The 13298-nt window shown below is 43.5% G+C and overlaps 1 protein-coding gene and 1 non-coding gene across 4 annotated transcripts in view; both read left to right on the forward strand.

Moving 5' to 3' along the window:
* Nucleotides 1–13298, forward strand: part of slco5a1 (solute carrier organic anion transporter family member 5A1) — a 315264-nt gene that overhangs the window by 176276 nt on the left and 125690 nt on the right. For all 3 annotated transcript variants that reach the window (XM_070891311.1, XM_070891326.1, XM_070891318.1), the window contains exon 4: nt 11066–11230. In XM_070891311.1, coding sequence (XP_070747412.1) covers nt 11066–11230 — 165 coding nt within the window. The remainder of the gene's footprint in view (nt 1–11065; nt 11231–13298) is intronic.
* Nucleotides 5263–5370, forward strand: LOC139279973 (U6 spliceosomal RNA). The gene has a single exon (XR_011596570.1). It is a non-coding gene; the product is annotated as a U6 spliceosomal RNA (small nuclear RNA).

Below are 13298 nucleotides of genomic sequence, written 5' to 3' on the forward strand. Positions count from 1 at the left end.
CCAAGGCCCCACCCCGCTACTGGCCAAGAACGGGAAACACTCACCCAAGACACCAAGGCAGTCAGGGCCCGCTGGAAGGACCACTTCGAAGATCTCCTCAATTGAGACTCTACCTTTGACTCGCGCGTTCTCAACTCCATCCGCAGATGCTACCCGCCACCACCTCAGTAAAACCCCAACACTGCACAAGGTAGAAAAATCCATAAGACAGCTCAAGAACAACAAGGCTACGGGAGTGGATGGAATCCCTGCTGAGGCATTGAAGTATGGCGGAGAGGCACTATTGGCGCAAATACATGACCACATCTCTCTCATCTGGAGGGAGAAGAGCATGCCGGGAGATCTCAGAGATGCAGTAATCATGACCATCTTTAAAAAAGGGGACAAGTCCGACTGCGGCAACTACAGAGGAATCTCCCTGCTATCAGCCACTGGGAAAGTCGTCGCTGGAGTCCTCCTCAATCGCCTTCTCCCTGTGGCTGAGGAGCTTCTCCCAGAGTCACAGTACAGATTTCATCCCCTACGGGGCACAACGCACATGATTTTTGCAGTGCGACAGCTGCAGGAAAAATGCAGGGAACATCACCAGCCCTTATACATGGCCTTCTTCGACCTTACAAAGGCCTGTGACACTGTCAACGGCGAGGGTCTATGGAGCATCCTCCTCCATTTCAGATGCCCCCAAAAGTTCGTCACCATCTTCCGTCTGCTCCACGATGACATTCAGGCCGTGATCGTTACCAATTACAGACCCGGACCGGGGTCAAACAGGGATGCGTCATCGCCCCAACTCTCTTCTCAATCTTCCTCCCTGCCATGCTCCACCTCACCATCAACAAGCTCCCCGCTGGAGTGGAACTAAACTACAGAACCAGTGGGAACCTGTTCAATCTTCGCCATCTCCAGGCCAGGTCCAAGACCACCCCAACCTCTGTCGTCAAGCTATAGTACCCGGACGACGCCTGCATCTGCGCACATTCAGAGGCTGAACTCCAGAACATAGTCGACGTATTTACTGAGGCGTATGAAAGCATATGAGCCTTATGCTAAACATCTGTAAGACAAAGGTCCTCCACCAGCCTATCCTCGCCGCACAGCACTGCCCCCCAGTCATCAAGATCCACTGCACGGCCCTAGATAACGTGGACCATTTCCCATAGCTCTGGCACCTCTTATCAACAGGAGCAGATATTGATGAAGAGATTCAACACCGCCTCCAGTGCACCAGTACAGTCTTCAGTCACCCGAGGAAAAGAATGTTTGAAGACCAGGCCCTCAAAACTGCCACCAAGCTCATGGTCTACAGAGCTGTAGTAATACCCGCCCTCCGTATGGCTCAGAAACATGGACCATGTACAGTAGACACCAAGTCGCTGGAGAAATACAACCAACGATGTTTCCGCAAGATCCTGCAAATTCCCTGGGAGGACAGACGCACCAACATTAGCGTCCTCGACCAGGCCAACACCCCCAGCATTGAAGCACTGACCACACTTGATCAGCTCCGCTGGGCAGGCAACATTGTTCGCATGCCAGACACGAGACTCCCAAAGCAAGCGCTCTACTCGGAACTCCTTCACGGCAAGCGAGCCAAAGGTGGGCAGAGGAAACGTTACAAGAACACCCTCAAAGCCTCCCTGATAAAGTGCAACATCCCCAATGACACCTGGGAGTCCCTGGCCAAAGACCGCCCTAAGTGGAGGAAGTGCATCCGGGAGGGCGCTGAGCACCTTGATTCTCATCGCCGAGAGAATGCAGAAATCAAGCGCCGGCAGCGGAAGGAACGTGCGGCAAACCTGTCCCACCAACCCCTTCCCTCAACGACTATCTGTGTCCCACCTGTGACAGGGACTGTGGTTCTCTTATTAGACTGTACAGCTACCTAAGAACTCACTTTTAGAGTGGAAGCAAGTCTCCCTCGATTCCGAGGGACTACCTATGATGATGATAAAGCTTAATATTAGCATAATCATTTATGGTTTAACGCATAATTAATGATCGGTTTTCCATAACAAATTACTTTATCTCTGCCTGAGTACTTATTGATTTTCTTAATTACTCTTAAAAGTATCATCCCAGTTCAGCTAGACAAAACTGTAATTTAAAGTACAAAATCCATTTTCAGTCTATATTCACAGCTTGAAGAAGCAGGAAGCACAGCAACTTTTTTTAGGTTAGACTTCAATCATTGACAAGAATGCAACAATTTCAGCACCCTTACTATAACTTAACTTCAACCTGCTGATTTCTTATTTTTGAAACAATTAGCCAGCTGCTGAAACAATGACATTTTATCAGAACAACTAGGAAATGTTGTAAGCCCCTTCCTAGAACAACCAGGAAATGTCTGTCTTGTCACAACAGGTGATACTGATCTGTATTACTAATCAGCTGTTTTTCATTATTGCAGCAGCAATAAATAGACAGCGAGTCATTAGCCTTGAAATTCCAGCCTCCCCGGGTCTGAAAGGAGTATGTACGGATCCAGGAAGGCATCGGAAAGGCCAGTTTTTGGCACGCAATGCGCATGCGCTGAAAACCAGCTTTTCTGATCTGTCAAGTTTCTGGCTTGACAGATTGCATGCATCTCGGGAGCGAGGACATTCTCACGGCAGAGATTGGACTATTTGCCCATCTCTTGTCCTGCAAATGTCCTTAAATCTCTTGCGCCAGCGTAAGAGTTTAAAAACATATTAAAATAAAATTTTAAAAATACATATTTATGTTAAAAACCCTGCCCACTCAGGTAATTTTATTTTAAACCATGATTAAAACTTTTTTTAAAAATTGGCAAATATTTTTTTTTCAAAAACATTTCTATCAACTTTAATTTCTATAGTGTATTTATGTGAGTTTTTTTTTAGTGTTGTATGTAGTGTTTGGGTGTTTGGGGGTGTTTCTCATTCATAGTAATAGGAGCTTCAGACTTACGAAACTCCTATTACTATGAATGAGAAAATACTTTACCGTGATTGGGTGTCCAGGAACACATGACTCCTACAGACGTCCCAAAGTGAACGCGCTCCGTTGCGCAAGAAGAAGAGGCCTCGAGTCTGGGATCTCTGGTGAGCATTTGACAAAGGTAAGTGCGTATCTTTTGTCCTATTTTTAGTCGAACGCCTGCAGGAAGAAGAAACTGGGATTTCAGGGCCATTAATCAAAGTTAAAGCCCAGTTTAATCTATTACATATTAAAAATAGTGAGTGGCCACAGCATTCTAATGGCATTGTGCCTGTAGATGGTACTGTGAGGGTCATATTATGTGCTCCATTGTGTACAGTGGTGCTCAACTAACGTTCTGTGACAGCCCCACAGTACTTAGCCTGAATACCCCCATCCTTCAACATTGAAGCAGGTTTAAACTTACTGAATTGACTTAAAAGTTCCCTGCTTGTGAGCGGATTCATGAATCCTATCTTATTAAGTAGTTAGCTTAAAGCTATGAATTAAACTCACAGATAGTGTAAACAAACATCCAGATAGAGAAGTGGAGGTAAAAATCTTAGAATTATAGAATGCTTACAACACAGAAGGAGGCCATTTGGCCCATTGAGCCCATACCAGCTCTCTGCAAGAGCACTTCAGCTAGTTCCACTCCCCCGCATTTTTCCCGTAGCCCTGCAATTTTTTTCCCTTCAGATACTTATTCCCTTTTGGAAGCCACAATTGAATCTGCTTGCACCACCCTCTCAGGCAGTGCATTCCAGATCATAACCACTGGCTGCGTAAAAAAGTTTATCCTCTTGTCGCCTTTGGTTCTTCTGCTAATCTCAAATCTATGTTCTCTGGTCCTCGGCCCTTCCGCCAATGGGAACAGTTTCTCTCTACCTATAGTCTAGACCCCTCATGATTTTGAACACCTCTCTCAAATCTCCTCACAACCTTCTCTGCTCTAAGGAGAACAACTCCAACTTCTCCAGTTTATCCATGTAACTGAAGTTCCTCATCCTTGGATCCAAAATATTAGAAGCATTTAAGAAACTATTGTATGTTAGGATCTCACTAGAGGAATAAATTAAGATGAGCTGAATGGTTTTCTTCATCCGTAATTAGTGTCTGATACTTATGAGCAATGTTCAGCTCTCGGCTGCTCAATTATGAGGATAGCATGATTCCAACCAATAGCGTATCGGCTGTCTCCCCATGAAAAATGAATAGTACGATCCTTTTCAGAAAGAGAACTATAGCATGGTGGTTATAGTACTGGACTAGCAGAGTAGAAGTCATAATTTCAAATTCCACTACGGCAAAATGAGAAATTGAGTTCAATAAATCTGATAATTTGTGGGATAGCACCAGTAAAATAACCATGAAAACTTCTGGATTGCCATTAAAACCCAACAAATTCACTTACTTCCAGAAAGGATGTCTGCCTCCCTTAGCCAATCTGGCCTACATGTGCCTCCAGTCCCACATGGTGTGGTTGATTCTTAATGCCCATTGAAGTGACCAAACAAGCCACTCAATTGCAAACAAATGCTACAAAGTTCAAACCCAGGCATCATATCAGGATTTGGAGCAAGTTGTGTTAGAGTTTCAAGGAAAGTCCAAATGAAATGATCAGTTTCTGCAGCTTCCAGAAGAGTCAGACTCAGGATGGCTGAAATGACAACTCCTTTTGTGGTTTAGCAAAGAACCTCTGTCCATTACCTCCAGCAAAAATGAGCCAAGATGTATCATAAAGGGGAAGCAATTGATTTTGACACATTTGGGCAATAAATCTACCTCTTTAAACAAGCTTTTGGTCATCTGCCTTAATTTCTTCTATGGCTCGGTGTCAAATTTATCTGTCTGTCTCTAACACTGTTGTGAAGCGCCTTGTGATGTTTTACTACATTAAAGGTGCTATATAAATAAAAGTTGTTATTATTAATGGTATAATGATTGCTTAACACCAGGATTGGCTAAGTGTACGCACAAATTCTAAAACTGTGTTCACACTTGCATGTTTGTTTCCCAAAATGTCACAGAAGAGTTAATATGTAAAACATAATGGTATAGCAAGCTGTTTTTGTATCTCAGGAGGTGAGTGACTCACCTCTTGATTCCCCAAAGCCTTTCTACCACCTACAAAGCACAAGTCAGGAGTGTGATGGAATACTCTCCACTTGCCTGGATAAGTGCAGCTCCAACAACGCTCAAGAAACTTGACACCATCCAGGACAAAGCAGCTTGCTTGATTGGCATGCCATCCACCAGCTTAAACATTCACTCCCTCCACCACCGGCACACTATTTCTGCAGTGTGTATCATCTACAAGATGCACTACAGCTTGGCAGCACATATACTAAAATTGGAACGCTACAGAGAAGATTAGCATGGCCCCTGTGCAAGGATGACACGCAAATTCGTGAAGAAAAAAAAACTACAGCAACTCCCAAACTCGTAACCTTACCACCTAGAAGGACAAGGGCAGCAGGCATATGGGAACACCACCACTTCCACGTTCCCTTCCAAGTCACACACCATCCTGACTTGGAAATATATAATTGCTGGGACAAAATCTTGGAACTCCCTACCTAACAACACTGGGAGTACCTTCACCATATGGACTACAGTGGTTCAAGAAGACAGCTCACCACCACCCTCTCAAGGGCAATTTGAGATGGGCAATTAATGCTGGCCTTGCCAGCGATGCCCACATCCCGTGAATGAATAAATAAAACTAAAAAATCTTTGGGGGAAAAATTGGGTGCATTTTCGCCTCCCGTTGGGGGCGCTAATGAGGTCGCAAATGAGTTTCCGACCGGGCGCAGCACCGCTAATGACTCCTGCTAAATTCGTCGGAAGTTTAGCGGCAGTGTTACGGCTTTACGTCCTAATCTCCTGTGCCCAGAGATCATGACGTCATCACTGTGCATCGTCCTGTTAGCACCCCAGCCCCGAAATTTGGTTATGCCCCCTGAAGCAACGCGATAACAGCGACTGCTTCAGGGCATACGTACCGGCAAAAATGAAATGGGAGGTGGCCGGTTGCTGTGAAAAAAACCTGCCCTTTTCGTTGCTGCTCCGGTTCTATGTTCATGGGGTCTTTGCCGTGACCGCTCAGCCTGGCCCTCTGCTTGAGTGCCGGGCTGATCGCGCAACATCCCTGCTCCCCTGTGGTCCAGGTAGGTGGCTTCTTCTTTGGCAGAATATGCAGCTTGTTCGGGACCTGTAAGATCAGGTCCCTCATTGTAACACATATGAACTCATCCCCTTTTTGGTGTGGAAGCAAGTCAACCTCGATACGAGGGACCGCCTAAGAAGAGAAGATGTAGCTTAGGCTCTTTAATTGAGGGACGAGCCCCTTGTACGTGGCAGCGCTATACGGCGCAGTGCTCAGTGCTCCACTTCCTTCCTGGGTCCATAACCTGAAATTAGCGAGCGGGGGGGATCTCAGCGTCGGGCGCAAAGTTTCCCACCTCCCGGATGTTACCGCCCTCAAACGGGCTGATAATTAATTTCTGGGCCTTTGTTCGTAACAGTGAGAAAAATGAATACCATCTATCTCATATAGGATAAGTATCGTGCAATATTTATCCACATCCACATAACCTTACCAAGATGAGGTTGTTTAAATTACATCTCTCAAGAAATCAATCTAGCATCCATTTTTTCTGTTCCTTATATATCTAAAGTGAACACGAGTCCTTTTGTATGACAGTGTTGTGAGCTGCTTGTTACTATGAAAATCAAATTAAAAAGTAATTTGCCAAAGGACAGTATGCTGCATTTTACATTCCAACTAGTGAATAGGTAGAATTTCTTCCCTGCAAAGTGATAGATTAATGTGTAGAGGATTAGTTTTAAACATGTTGTATTGAAGGACATCTGCAAGACAGCTACACGTAACCTTCACAGTCACACTATTGTTATCATTTAGATTTGGCTATAAAGGACGTGCATTTGGTGGAACACTGACATACTCTGCTTGTAAGATGTTAAGCTGACATGTTTGCCTTCTTCCTACATTTTGGACAATGACCTATGGTACCTGGAGGATAATGCATCAAAAGGAAATGCATTTTCCTCACTTTTAAGTGTATTTACATTCTTCACATTGTGCTTTCTTTCATGAATCATATCGCTCCCTCTCCCTCTGTACCTTGACCTAGTGTTAATTGGGATTTTCTGTATGAATTTTTGCATTTTGGTATATTTGAATTGTTAATCGGGTATATATGTGCCTTTGGGGAAATAATATTTATGGCGAGGCGGTGAGCGTTCGGGGAAGGCCGAAAAGGGCAAAAGAACCCAGCAAGACTGAGGACGTGGTTCGGCAGGACCTCATTAACATTTTATGGGACGGACCCTGGCAGTCGGGAGCCGGGGAAGCTCAGTCAACATGGCAAGGGGTGGAAGAAAGAACATCATGGCTGGAGGGCGGGGGGAGGTCGGCGATTGCGTAGAGTGGGGCCGCAAAACCGTCCCTGAAAACACCTGCGTGACGCTGGAGACTGACCACCTGCCCAGAAGACCTCACCGCCACCATTGCCGCCACTCCGGGGCAAAAAACGCAGTGCAAAGGACTGGAAAACCCACCCCTATCTATTTAATGTAAAGGTTGATCTGGTCATAAAATAGCATGTTAATTTACATCATGGGTTGCAATATTCAGTCCATCACAAATGATTTTTGTGAAACTGTTTCAATTATTTAAATGGATGTTTTAGATAAAAATGCTTTCGCATTTAAAGAATTAAAGAATCATTTACAACAAACAGACATTTCTTTAAGGCACAAAAACCTCACAGGAAAGTGGTCTAACTGTGGCTAACAAGAGAAGTTAAAGATAGTATTAGATCAAAGGAAGAGGCTTATAATGTTGCCAAAAAGTGCAGTAAACCTGAGGATTGGGATAATTTTAGAATTCAGCAAAGGAGGACCAAAAAATTGATAAAGAAAGGGAAAATAGAACATGAGAGTAAACTAGCGAGAGACATTGAAACAGGCTGTAAAAGCTTCAATAGGTATGTAAAAAGGAAAAGATTAGCACAAGTAAATGTGGGTCCCCTACAGGCTGAGACAGGAGAAAGTATAATGGGGAATAATGAAATGGGAGAGAAATTAAACAAATACTCCACTAATGGGACTGAAAGCCGATAAATCCCCTGGACCTGATGGCCTACGTCCTAGGGTTTTGAAAGTGGTGGCTATAGAGATAGTGGCTGCATTGGTTGTCATCTTCTAAAATTCCATAGATTCAAAAACGAATCCCGCAGATTGAAAGGTAGCTAATGTAACCCCGCTATTTAAGAAAGGAGGAAGAGAGAAAACGGGGAATTCCAGACCAGTTAACCTGACATTAGTAGTAGGGAAAATGCTAGAATATTATTAAGAACGTGGTAACAGGGCACTTAGAAAATAATAATAGGGTTGGGCAGAGTCAACACGGATTTATGAAAGGGAAATCATGTTTGCCAAATCTGTTAGAGTTGTTTGAGGTTGTAACTAGCAGAATAGATAAGGGGGGATCAGTGGATATGGTGTATTTGGATTTTCAGAAGGCCTTCGATAAGGTGCCACACAAGACGTTATTGAACAACATTAGGGCTCATGGGATTGGGGGTAATACACTAGCATGGATTGAGGATTGGTTAATGGACAGAAAACAGAGAGTAGGACTAAACAGGTCATTTTCTGGTTGGCAGGCTGTAACTAGTGGGATGCCGCAAGGATCAGTGCTTAGGCCCCAGCTATTCACAATCTATGATTTGGATGAGGCGACCAAATGTAATATATCCAAGTTTGCTGATGATATAAAGCTAGGTGGGAATGTAAGTTGTGAGGAGGTTGCAAAGAAACTTCAAGGGGATATAGACAGGCTAAGTGAGTGGGCAAGAACATAGCAAATGGAATATATTGGCCCTGAAATTCCGTTCGAGCTCTTCCTAGGGGCAAATGACAGAAAAAGAGAAAAAAGATGTGCACTTACCTGTTGCTGCTGTGCCCGTTGGAACTTCCAAGCCTGAGGCCTCCCGTGACTGCGTCGCAGCGCGTGCACGTGGGGACGTGTGCAGGCCGGGATCTGGAGACAGCAGCCAATCAGGTGAAGTATAGATTCTCATTTATAGTAATAGGAGTTCCTCATGTCCGGAACTCCTATTACTATGAATGAGAACCCCCCCCCAAACACCCAAAACACAATAAAAAATAGAAAATAAACTACATATTTAACATTCATTTCAATTAAAGTTGTTATAAAAAAAAATATTTTCCCGACTTTTTAAAAAGTTTTTTTAATTAAGCCTTAAAATAAACTTAGTGGGGAGGGTTTTTAACAATAAAATGTGTTTTTATAACTTTCTTTTAAAATGTTTTAGTGTATTTGTAAACACTTCCGCCTGTAAAAGTAGGTTATACGCCTGCCTTTTCAGGTGCAAGATTTTAAAGGACATTTGCAGGGCAATATATTTGTAAATGTGGGAAATCTTGCCCTGCTCCCGATATGCGTTGGATCTGTCAAGCCAGAAACTTGACAGATCGGCAAAGCCGGTTTTCAGCGCATGCGCATTGCGTGCTGAAAACCGGCTTTTTCGATGCCTTCCCAGGTTCGTAGAAACTTCGTACGGACCCGGGACATCGGAATTTCAGGGCCATTTTGGAGAAATGTGAAGTTATCCACTTTGATAAGAAAAAAAGAAAAATAGTATTTTTTAAATGGTGAGAGATTGGAAAATGTTGGTGTTCAGAGGGACCTGGGTGACCTTGTACACAAATCACTAAAAGTTAACATGCAGGTACAGCAAGCAATTAAGAAAGCAAATGGAATGTTAGCCTTTTTTACAAGAGGATTTGAGTATAAGAGTAAAGACGTCTTACTGCAATTATATCGAGCCCCGATAAGATCGCATCTGGAATAATGTGTACAGTTTTGGTCTCCTAAGGAAGGATATACTTGCCATTGAGGGAGTGCAACAAAGGTTCACCAGACTAATTCCTGGGATGGGGGGATTGTCCTGTGAGAAGAGATTGAGTAGACTAGGCCTATATTCTCTAGAGTTTAGAAGAATGAGATGTGATCTCATTAAAACATACAAAATTCTTACAGGGCTGGACAGAGTAGATGCAGGGAGGATGTTTCCACTGGCTGGGGAGTCTAGAACCAGGGGTCACAGTCTCAGAATAAGTAGTCAGCCATTTAGGACTAAGATGAGAAACTTCTTCATTCAGAAGGTGGTGAATTTTTGGAATTCTCTACCCCAGAGGGCTGTGGAGGCTCAGTCTTTGAGTATATTCAAGACAGAAATAGATAGATTTTTGGATATTAAGGGAATCAAGAGATATGAGGTTAGTGCAGGAAAGTGGAGTTGAGGCAGAAGATCATTGAATGGCGGAGCAGGCTCGAGGGGCTGAATGGCCTATTCCTGCTCCTAATTCTTATGTTCTTATGTAATACCATATACTGCATGTTTGATCTCCAGAAAATGCTTTCCATTTATCTATGCTCTTCTAAAATCCATGCCCACCATCAAATGTTGAAATAGCAACCACGCCGTCGTCATTGAACGGTTGATCTAAATTGTTCAATCAGAACAGTTGATACACAGCTATGGCAATAATATAGAACAAATGACTTTTTATACAGTAGTGTGCAGAGATGTCACAAGATGTTCTGTCATCTTGAACCTTGGTAAGTCTGCTTCACTTCTAGTTCTCTTTTTTGACTTGTTCTAAGCTCTAAACATGACCGGTTATGTTTGTTGATACTCATATTAATGGAAAAAGCAACCATTATTGAGACAATGTGCAGGCCCAATATGACATGCTTGTGATTGTCTAATCATGTTATCTGACTAAGCTTATCTGTTGTTTAAGTATATTTGATGTGTTCCCTGTGTGTACTATCTGTTCTTAGTTGGTTTAGTTGGTTTGAATGAGGTATCCTTTCAAAGGGAATTCCATGGAACTATATGGTAAAGCACAAATGTCCCACCTATTTTAAGAACACATACACACATTTCCATTTACATATTGCGAATGGGCCTCTTTACGTTAACTGTAGAGTTTCTCGATGTCTGTAGGTGTTCCTCTCCATTGTGTTTCATTCATGGTGAAAGTGTTTCTCTTGTCATTTTTATAGACATTCCCAAAGCAGCTGTCAGGATCTTGAGCAACATGACATTCCTGTTTGTGAGCTTGTCATACACAGCAGAAAGTGCCATCGTCACCGCTTTTATTACCTTCATTCCTAAGTTCATTGAATCTCAGTTTGGCATCCCAGCATCTAATGCAAGCATTTACACTGGTAAGATGTGTTCATTAACCTTTTGGGTCGTGAAGTTATTTTTAGCAACAGAAATATGCATTATGCCATAGAATAGGTACAAACTTTGTGATAGTTTTACTCCTGCATGGATCAGGTTAAAATGGTTGAATTATAAACCCGAATCTCACATGTGACCAAATGGGACAGATTGTCCCGTCCCTGTGCCTGCGTGTATTTGATCAGTCACAGAGGTTTGCACGCCCGTAAGGAAACTTATCCAATTTTCCATTCATTGATTTAAAGGACAGAAAGTCAAGCGGCACCCTTAAAAATATGTGGCCTTCCCTGACAAACTTTGCTCTATTTGCTGTGTCCAGGAAAAATAAAATGAAAATCTGCCCCAATATAGAAATTTACAACGCAGAAGGAGGGTATTTTGGTCCATCGTGTCTACGCCGGCCGACAAAGAGCCGCACGGCCCTCGGTCAGCAGCCCTGAAGGTTACATATAAACCAATGAACAATGGCAGACAGGTAAAGAGCATCCAACCAGTCCGCCCCACACAACTGCGATACCCCATGTATCGCAACATTTTACACTCCACCCCACCCGGAGCCATGCGGTCTCCTGGGAGAGGCAAAAAAAACAGATAAAAACCCAGGCCAATTGGGGAAAAGAAATCTGGAAAAATTCCTCTCCAACCCATCCAGGCAATCAAAACTAGACCAGGAGATCACTCTGGCCGTATTAGATTCCCTGAAATACTTACCATCGTATCTGCGCCAGCCAACAAAAGGTTATCCAGTCTAATTCCATTTACCAGCTCTAGGTCCGTAATGCTGCAGGTTACGGCACTTTAAGTGCCCCTCCAAGCACCTTTTAAATGTGGTGAGGATTTCTGCCTTTACCACCTTTCTAGGCGGTGAGTTCCAGACCCCCCGCATCCCTCTGTGTAAAGAAGCACCCCCTCAAATCTCCCCTAAACCTTCCACCAACCCACCTTAAACCTATGCCCCCTCGTAATTGACCCTTCCACCAAGGGAAATAGGCCCTTGCTATCCACTATATCCAGGCCCCTCAAAATTTTATGCACCTCAATGAGGTCTCCTCTCAGCCTCCTCTGTTCCAAGGAAAACAAACCCAGCCTATCCAATCTGCCCTCATAGCTAAGATTCTCCATTCCAGGCAACATCCTAGTAAATCTCCTCTGCACCCTCTCCAGTGCAATCATGTCCTTCCTATAATACGGCGACCAGAACTGCAGGTAGCATTCCAGCTGTGGCATAACCTCCCTGCTCTTGTATTCTATCTCAGCCAATAAAGGCAAGCATTCCTTATGCCTTCTTAACCACCTTATCCATCTGGCCTGCTACTTTCAGGGATCTGTGGACAAGCACTCCAGGGTTCCTTTGTTCATCTGCACTTCTGCTTTTAAAAGTTTCAAAAATTGCACAATATTTATTATGTAAATGTGCCAAATGTGACCAACCGTTTAATGTGTATACCCTTTCTTTATTATCTCTCTCCAAGTGCATTACTTCACACTTCTCCGAATTAAATTCTATTTGCCATTGTTCTGCTCACTTGACCTATAGATTGATATCCTCCTGCAGTCTATAACTTTCCTCATCATTATCAACCACACAGCCAATTTTAGTGTCATCTGCAAACTTCTTAATCATACCCCTTATATTCAAATCTAGATCATTGATGTATACCACAAAAAGCAAAGAACCTAGTACAGAGTCCTGCGGAACCCCACTGGAAACATCCTTCCAGTCACAAAAACATCCACCAACCCTTTGCTTCGTATCTCTAAGGCAATTTTGGATCCAACTTGCCACTTTGCCCTAGATCCCATGGGCTTTTACCTTCGTGACAAGTCTGCCATGTAGGACCTTATCAAAAGCTTTGCTAAAGTCCATATACACTACATCGTATGCACAAGCCTCATCGACCCTCCTGGTTAGCTCCTCGAAAAATTCAATCAGGTTAGTCAAACAAGATCTTCCATTAACAAATCCGGGCTGACTGTCCCTGATTAATCCTTGCCTTTCTAAGTGTAGATTTATCCTGTCCTTCAGGATTTTTTCCAATAATTTTCCCA

The sequence above is a fragment of the Pristiophorus japonicus genome, chromosome 1, assembly GCF_044704955.1.
Source record: "Pristiophorus japonicus isolate sPriJap1 chromosome 1, sPriJap1.hap1, whole genome shotgun sequence".
NCBI classification, from domain to species: domain Eukaryota; kingdom Metazoa; phylum Chordata; class Chondrichthyes; family Pristiophoridae; genus Pristiophorus; species Pristiophorus japonicus.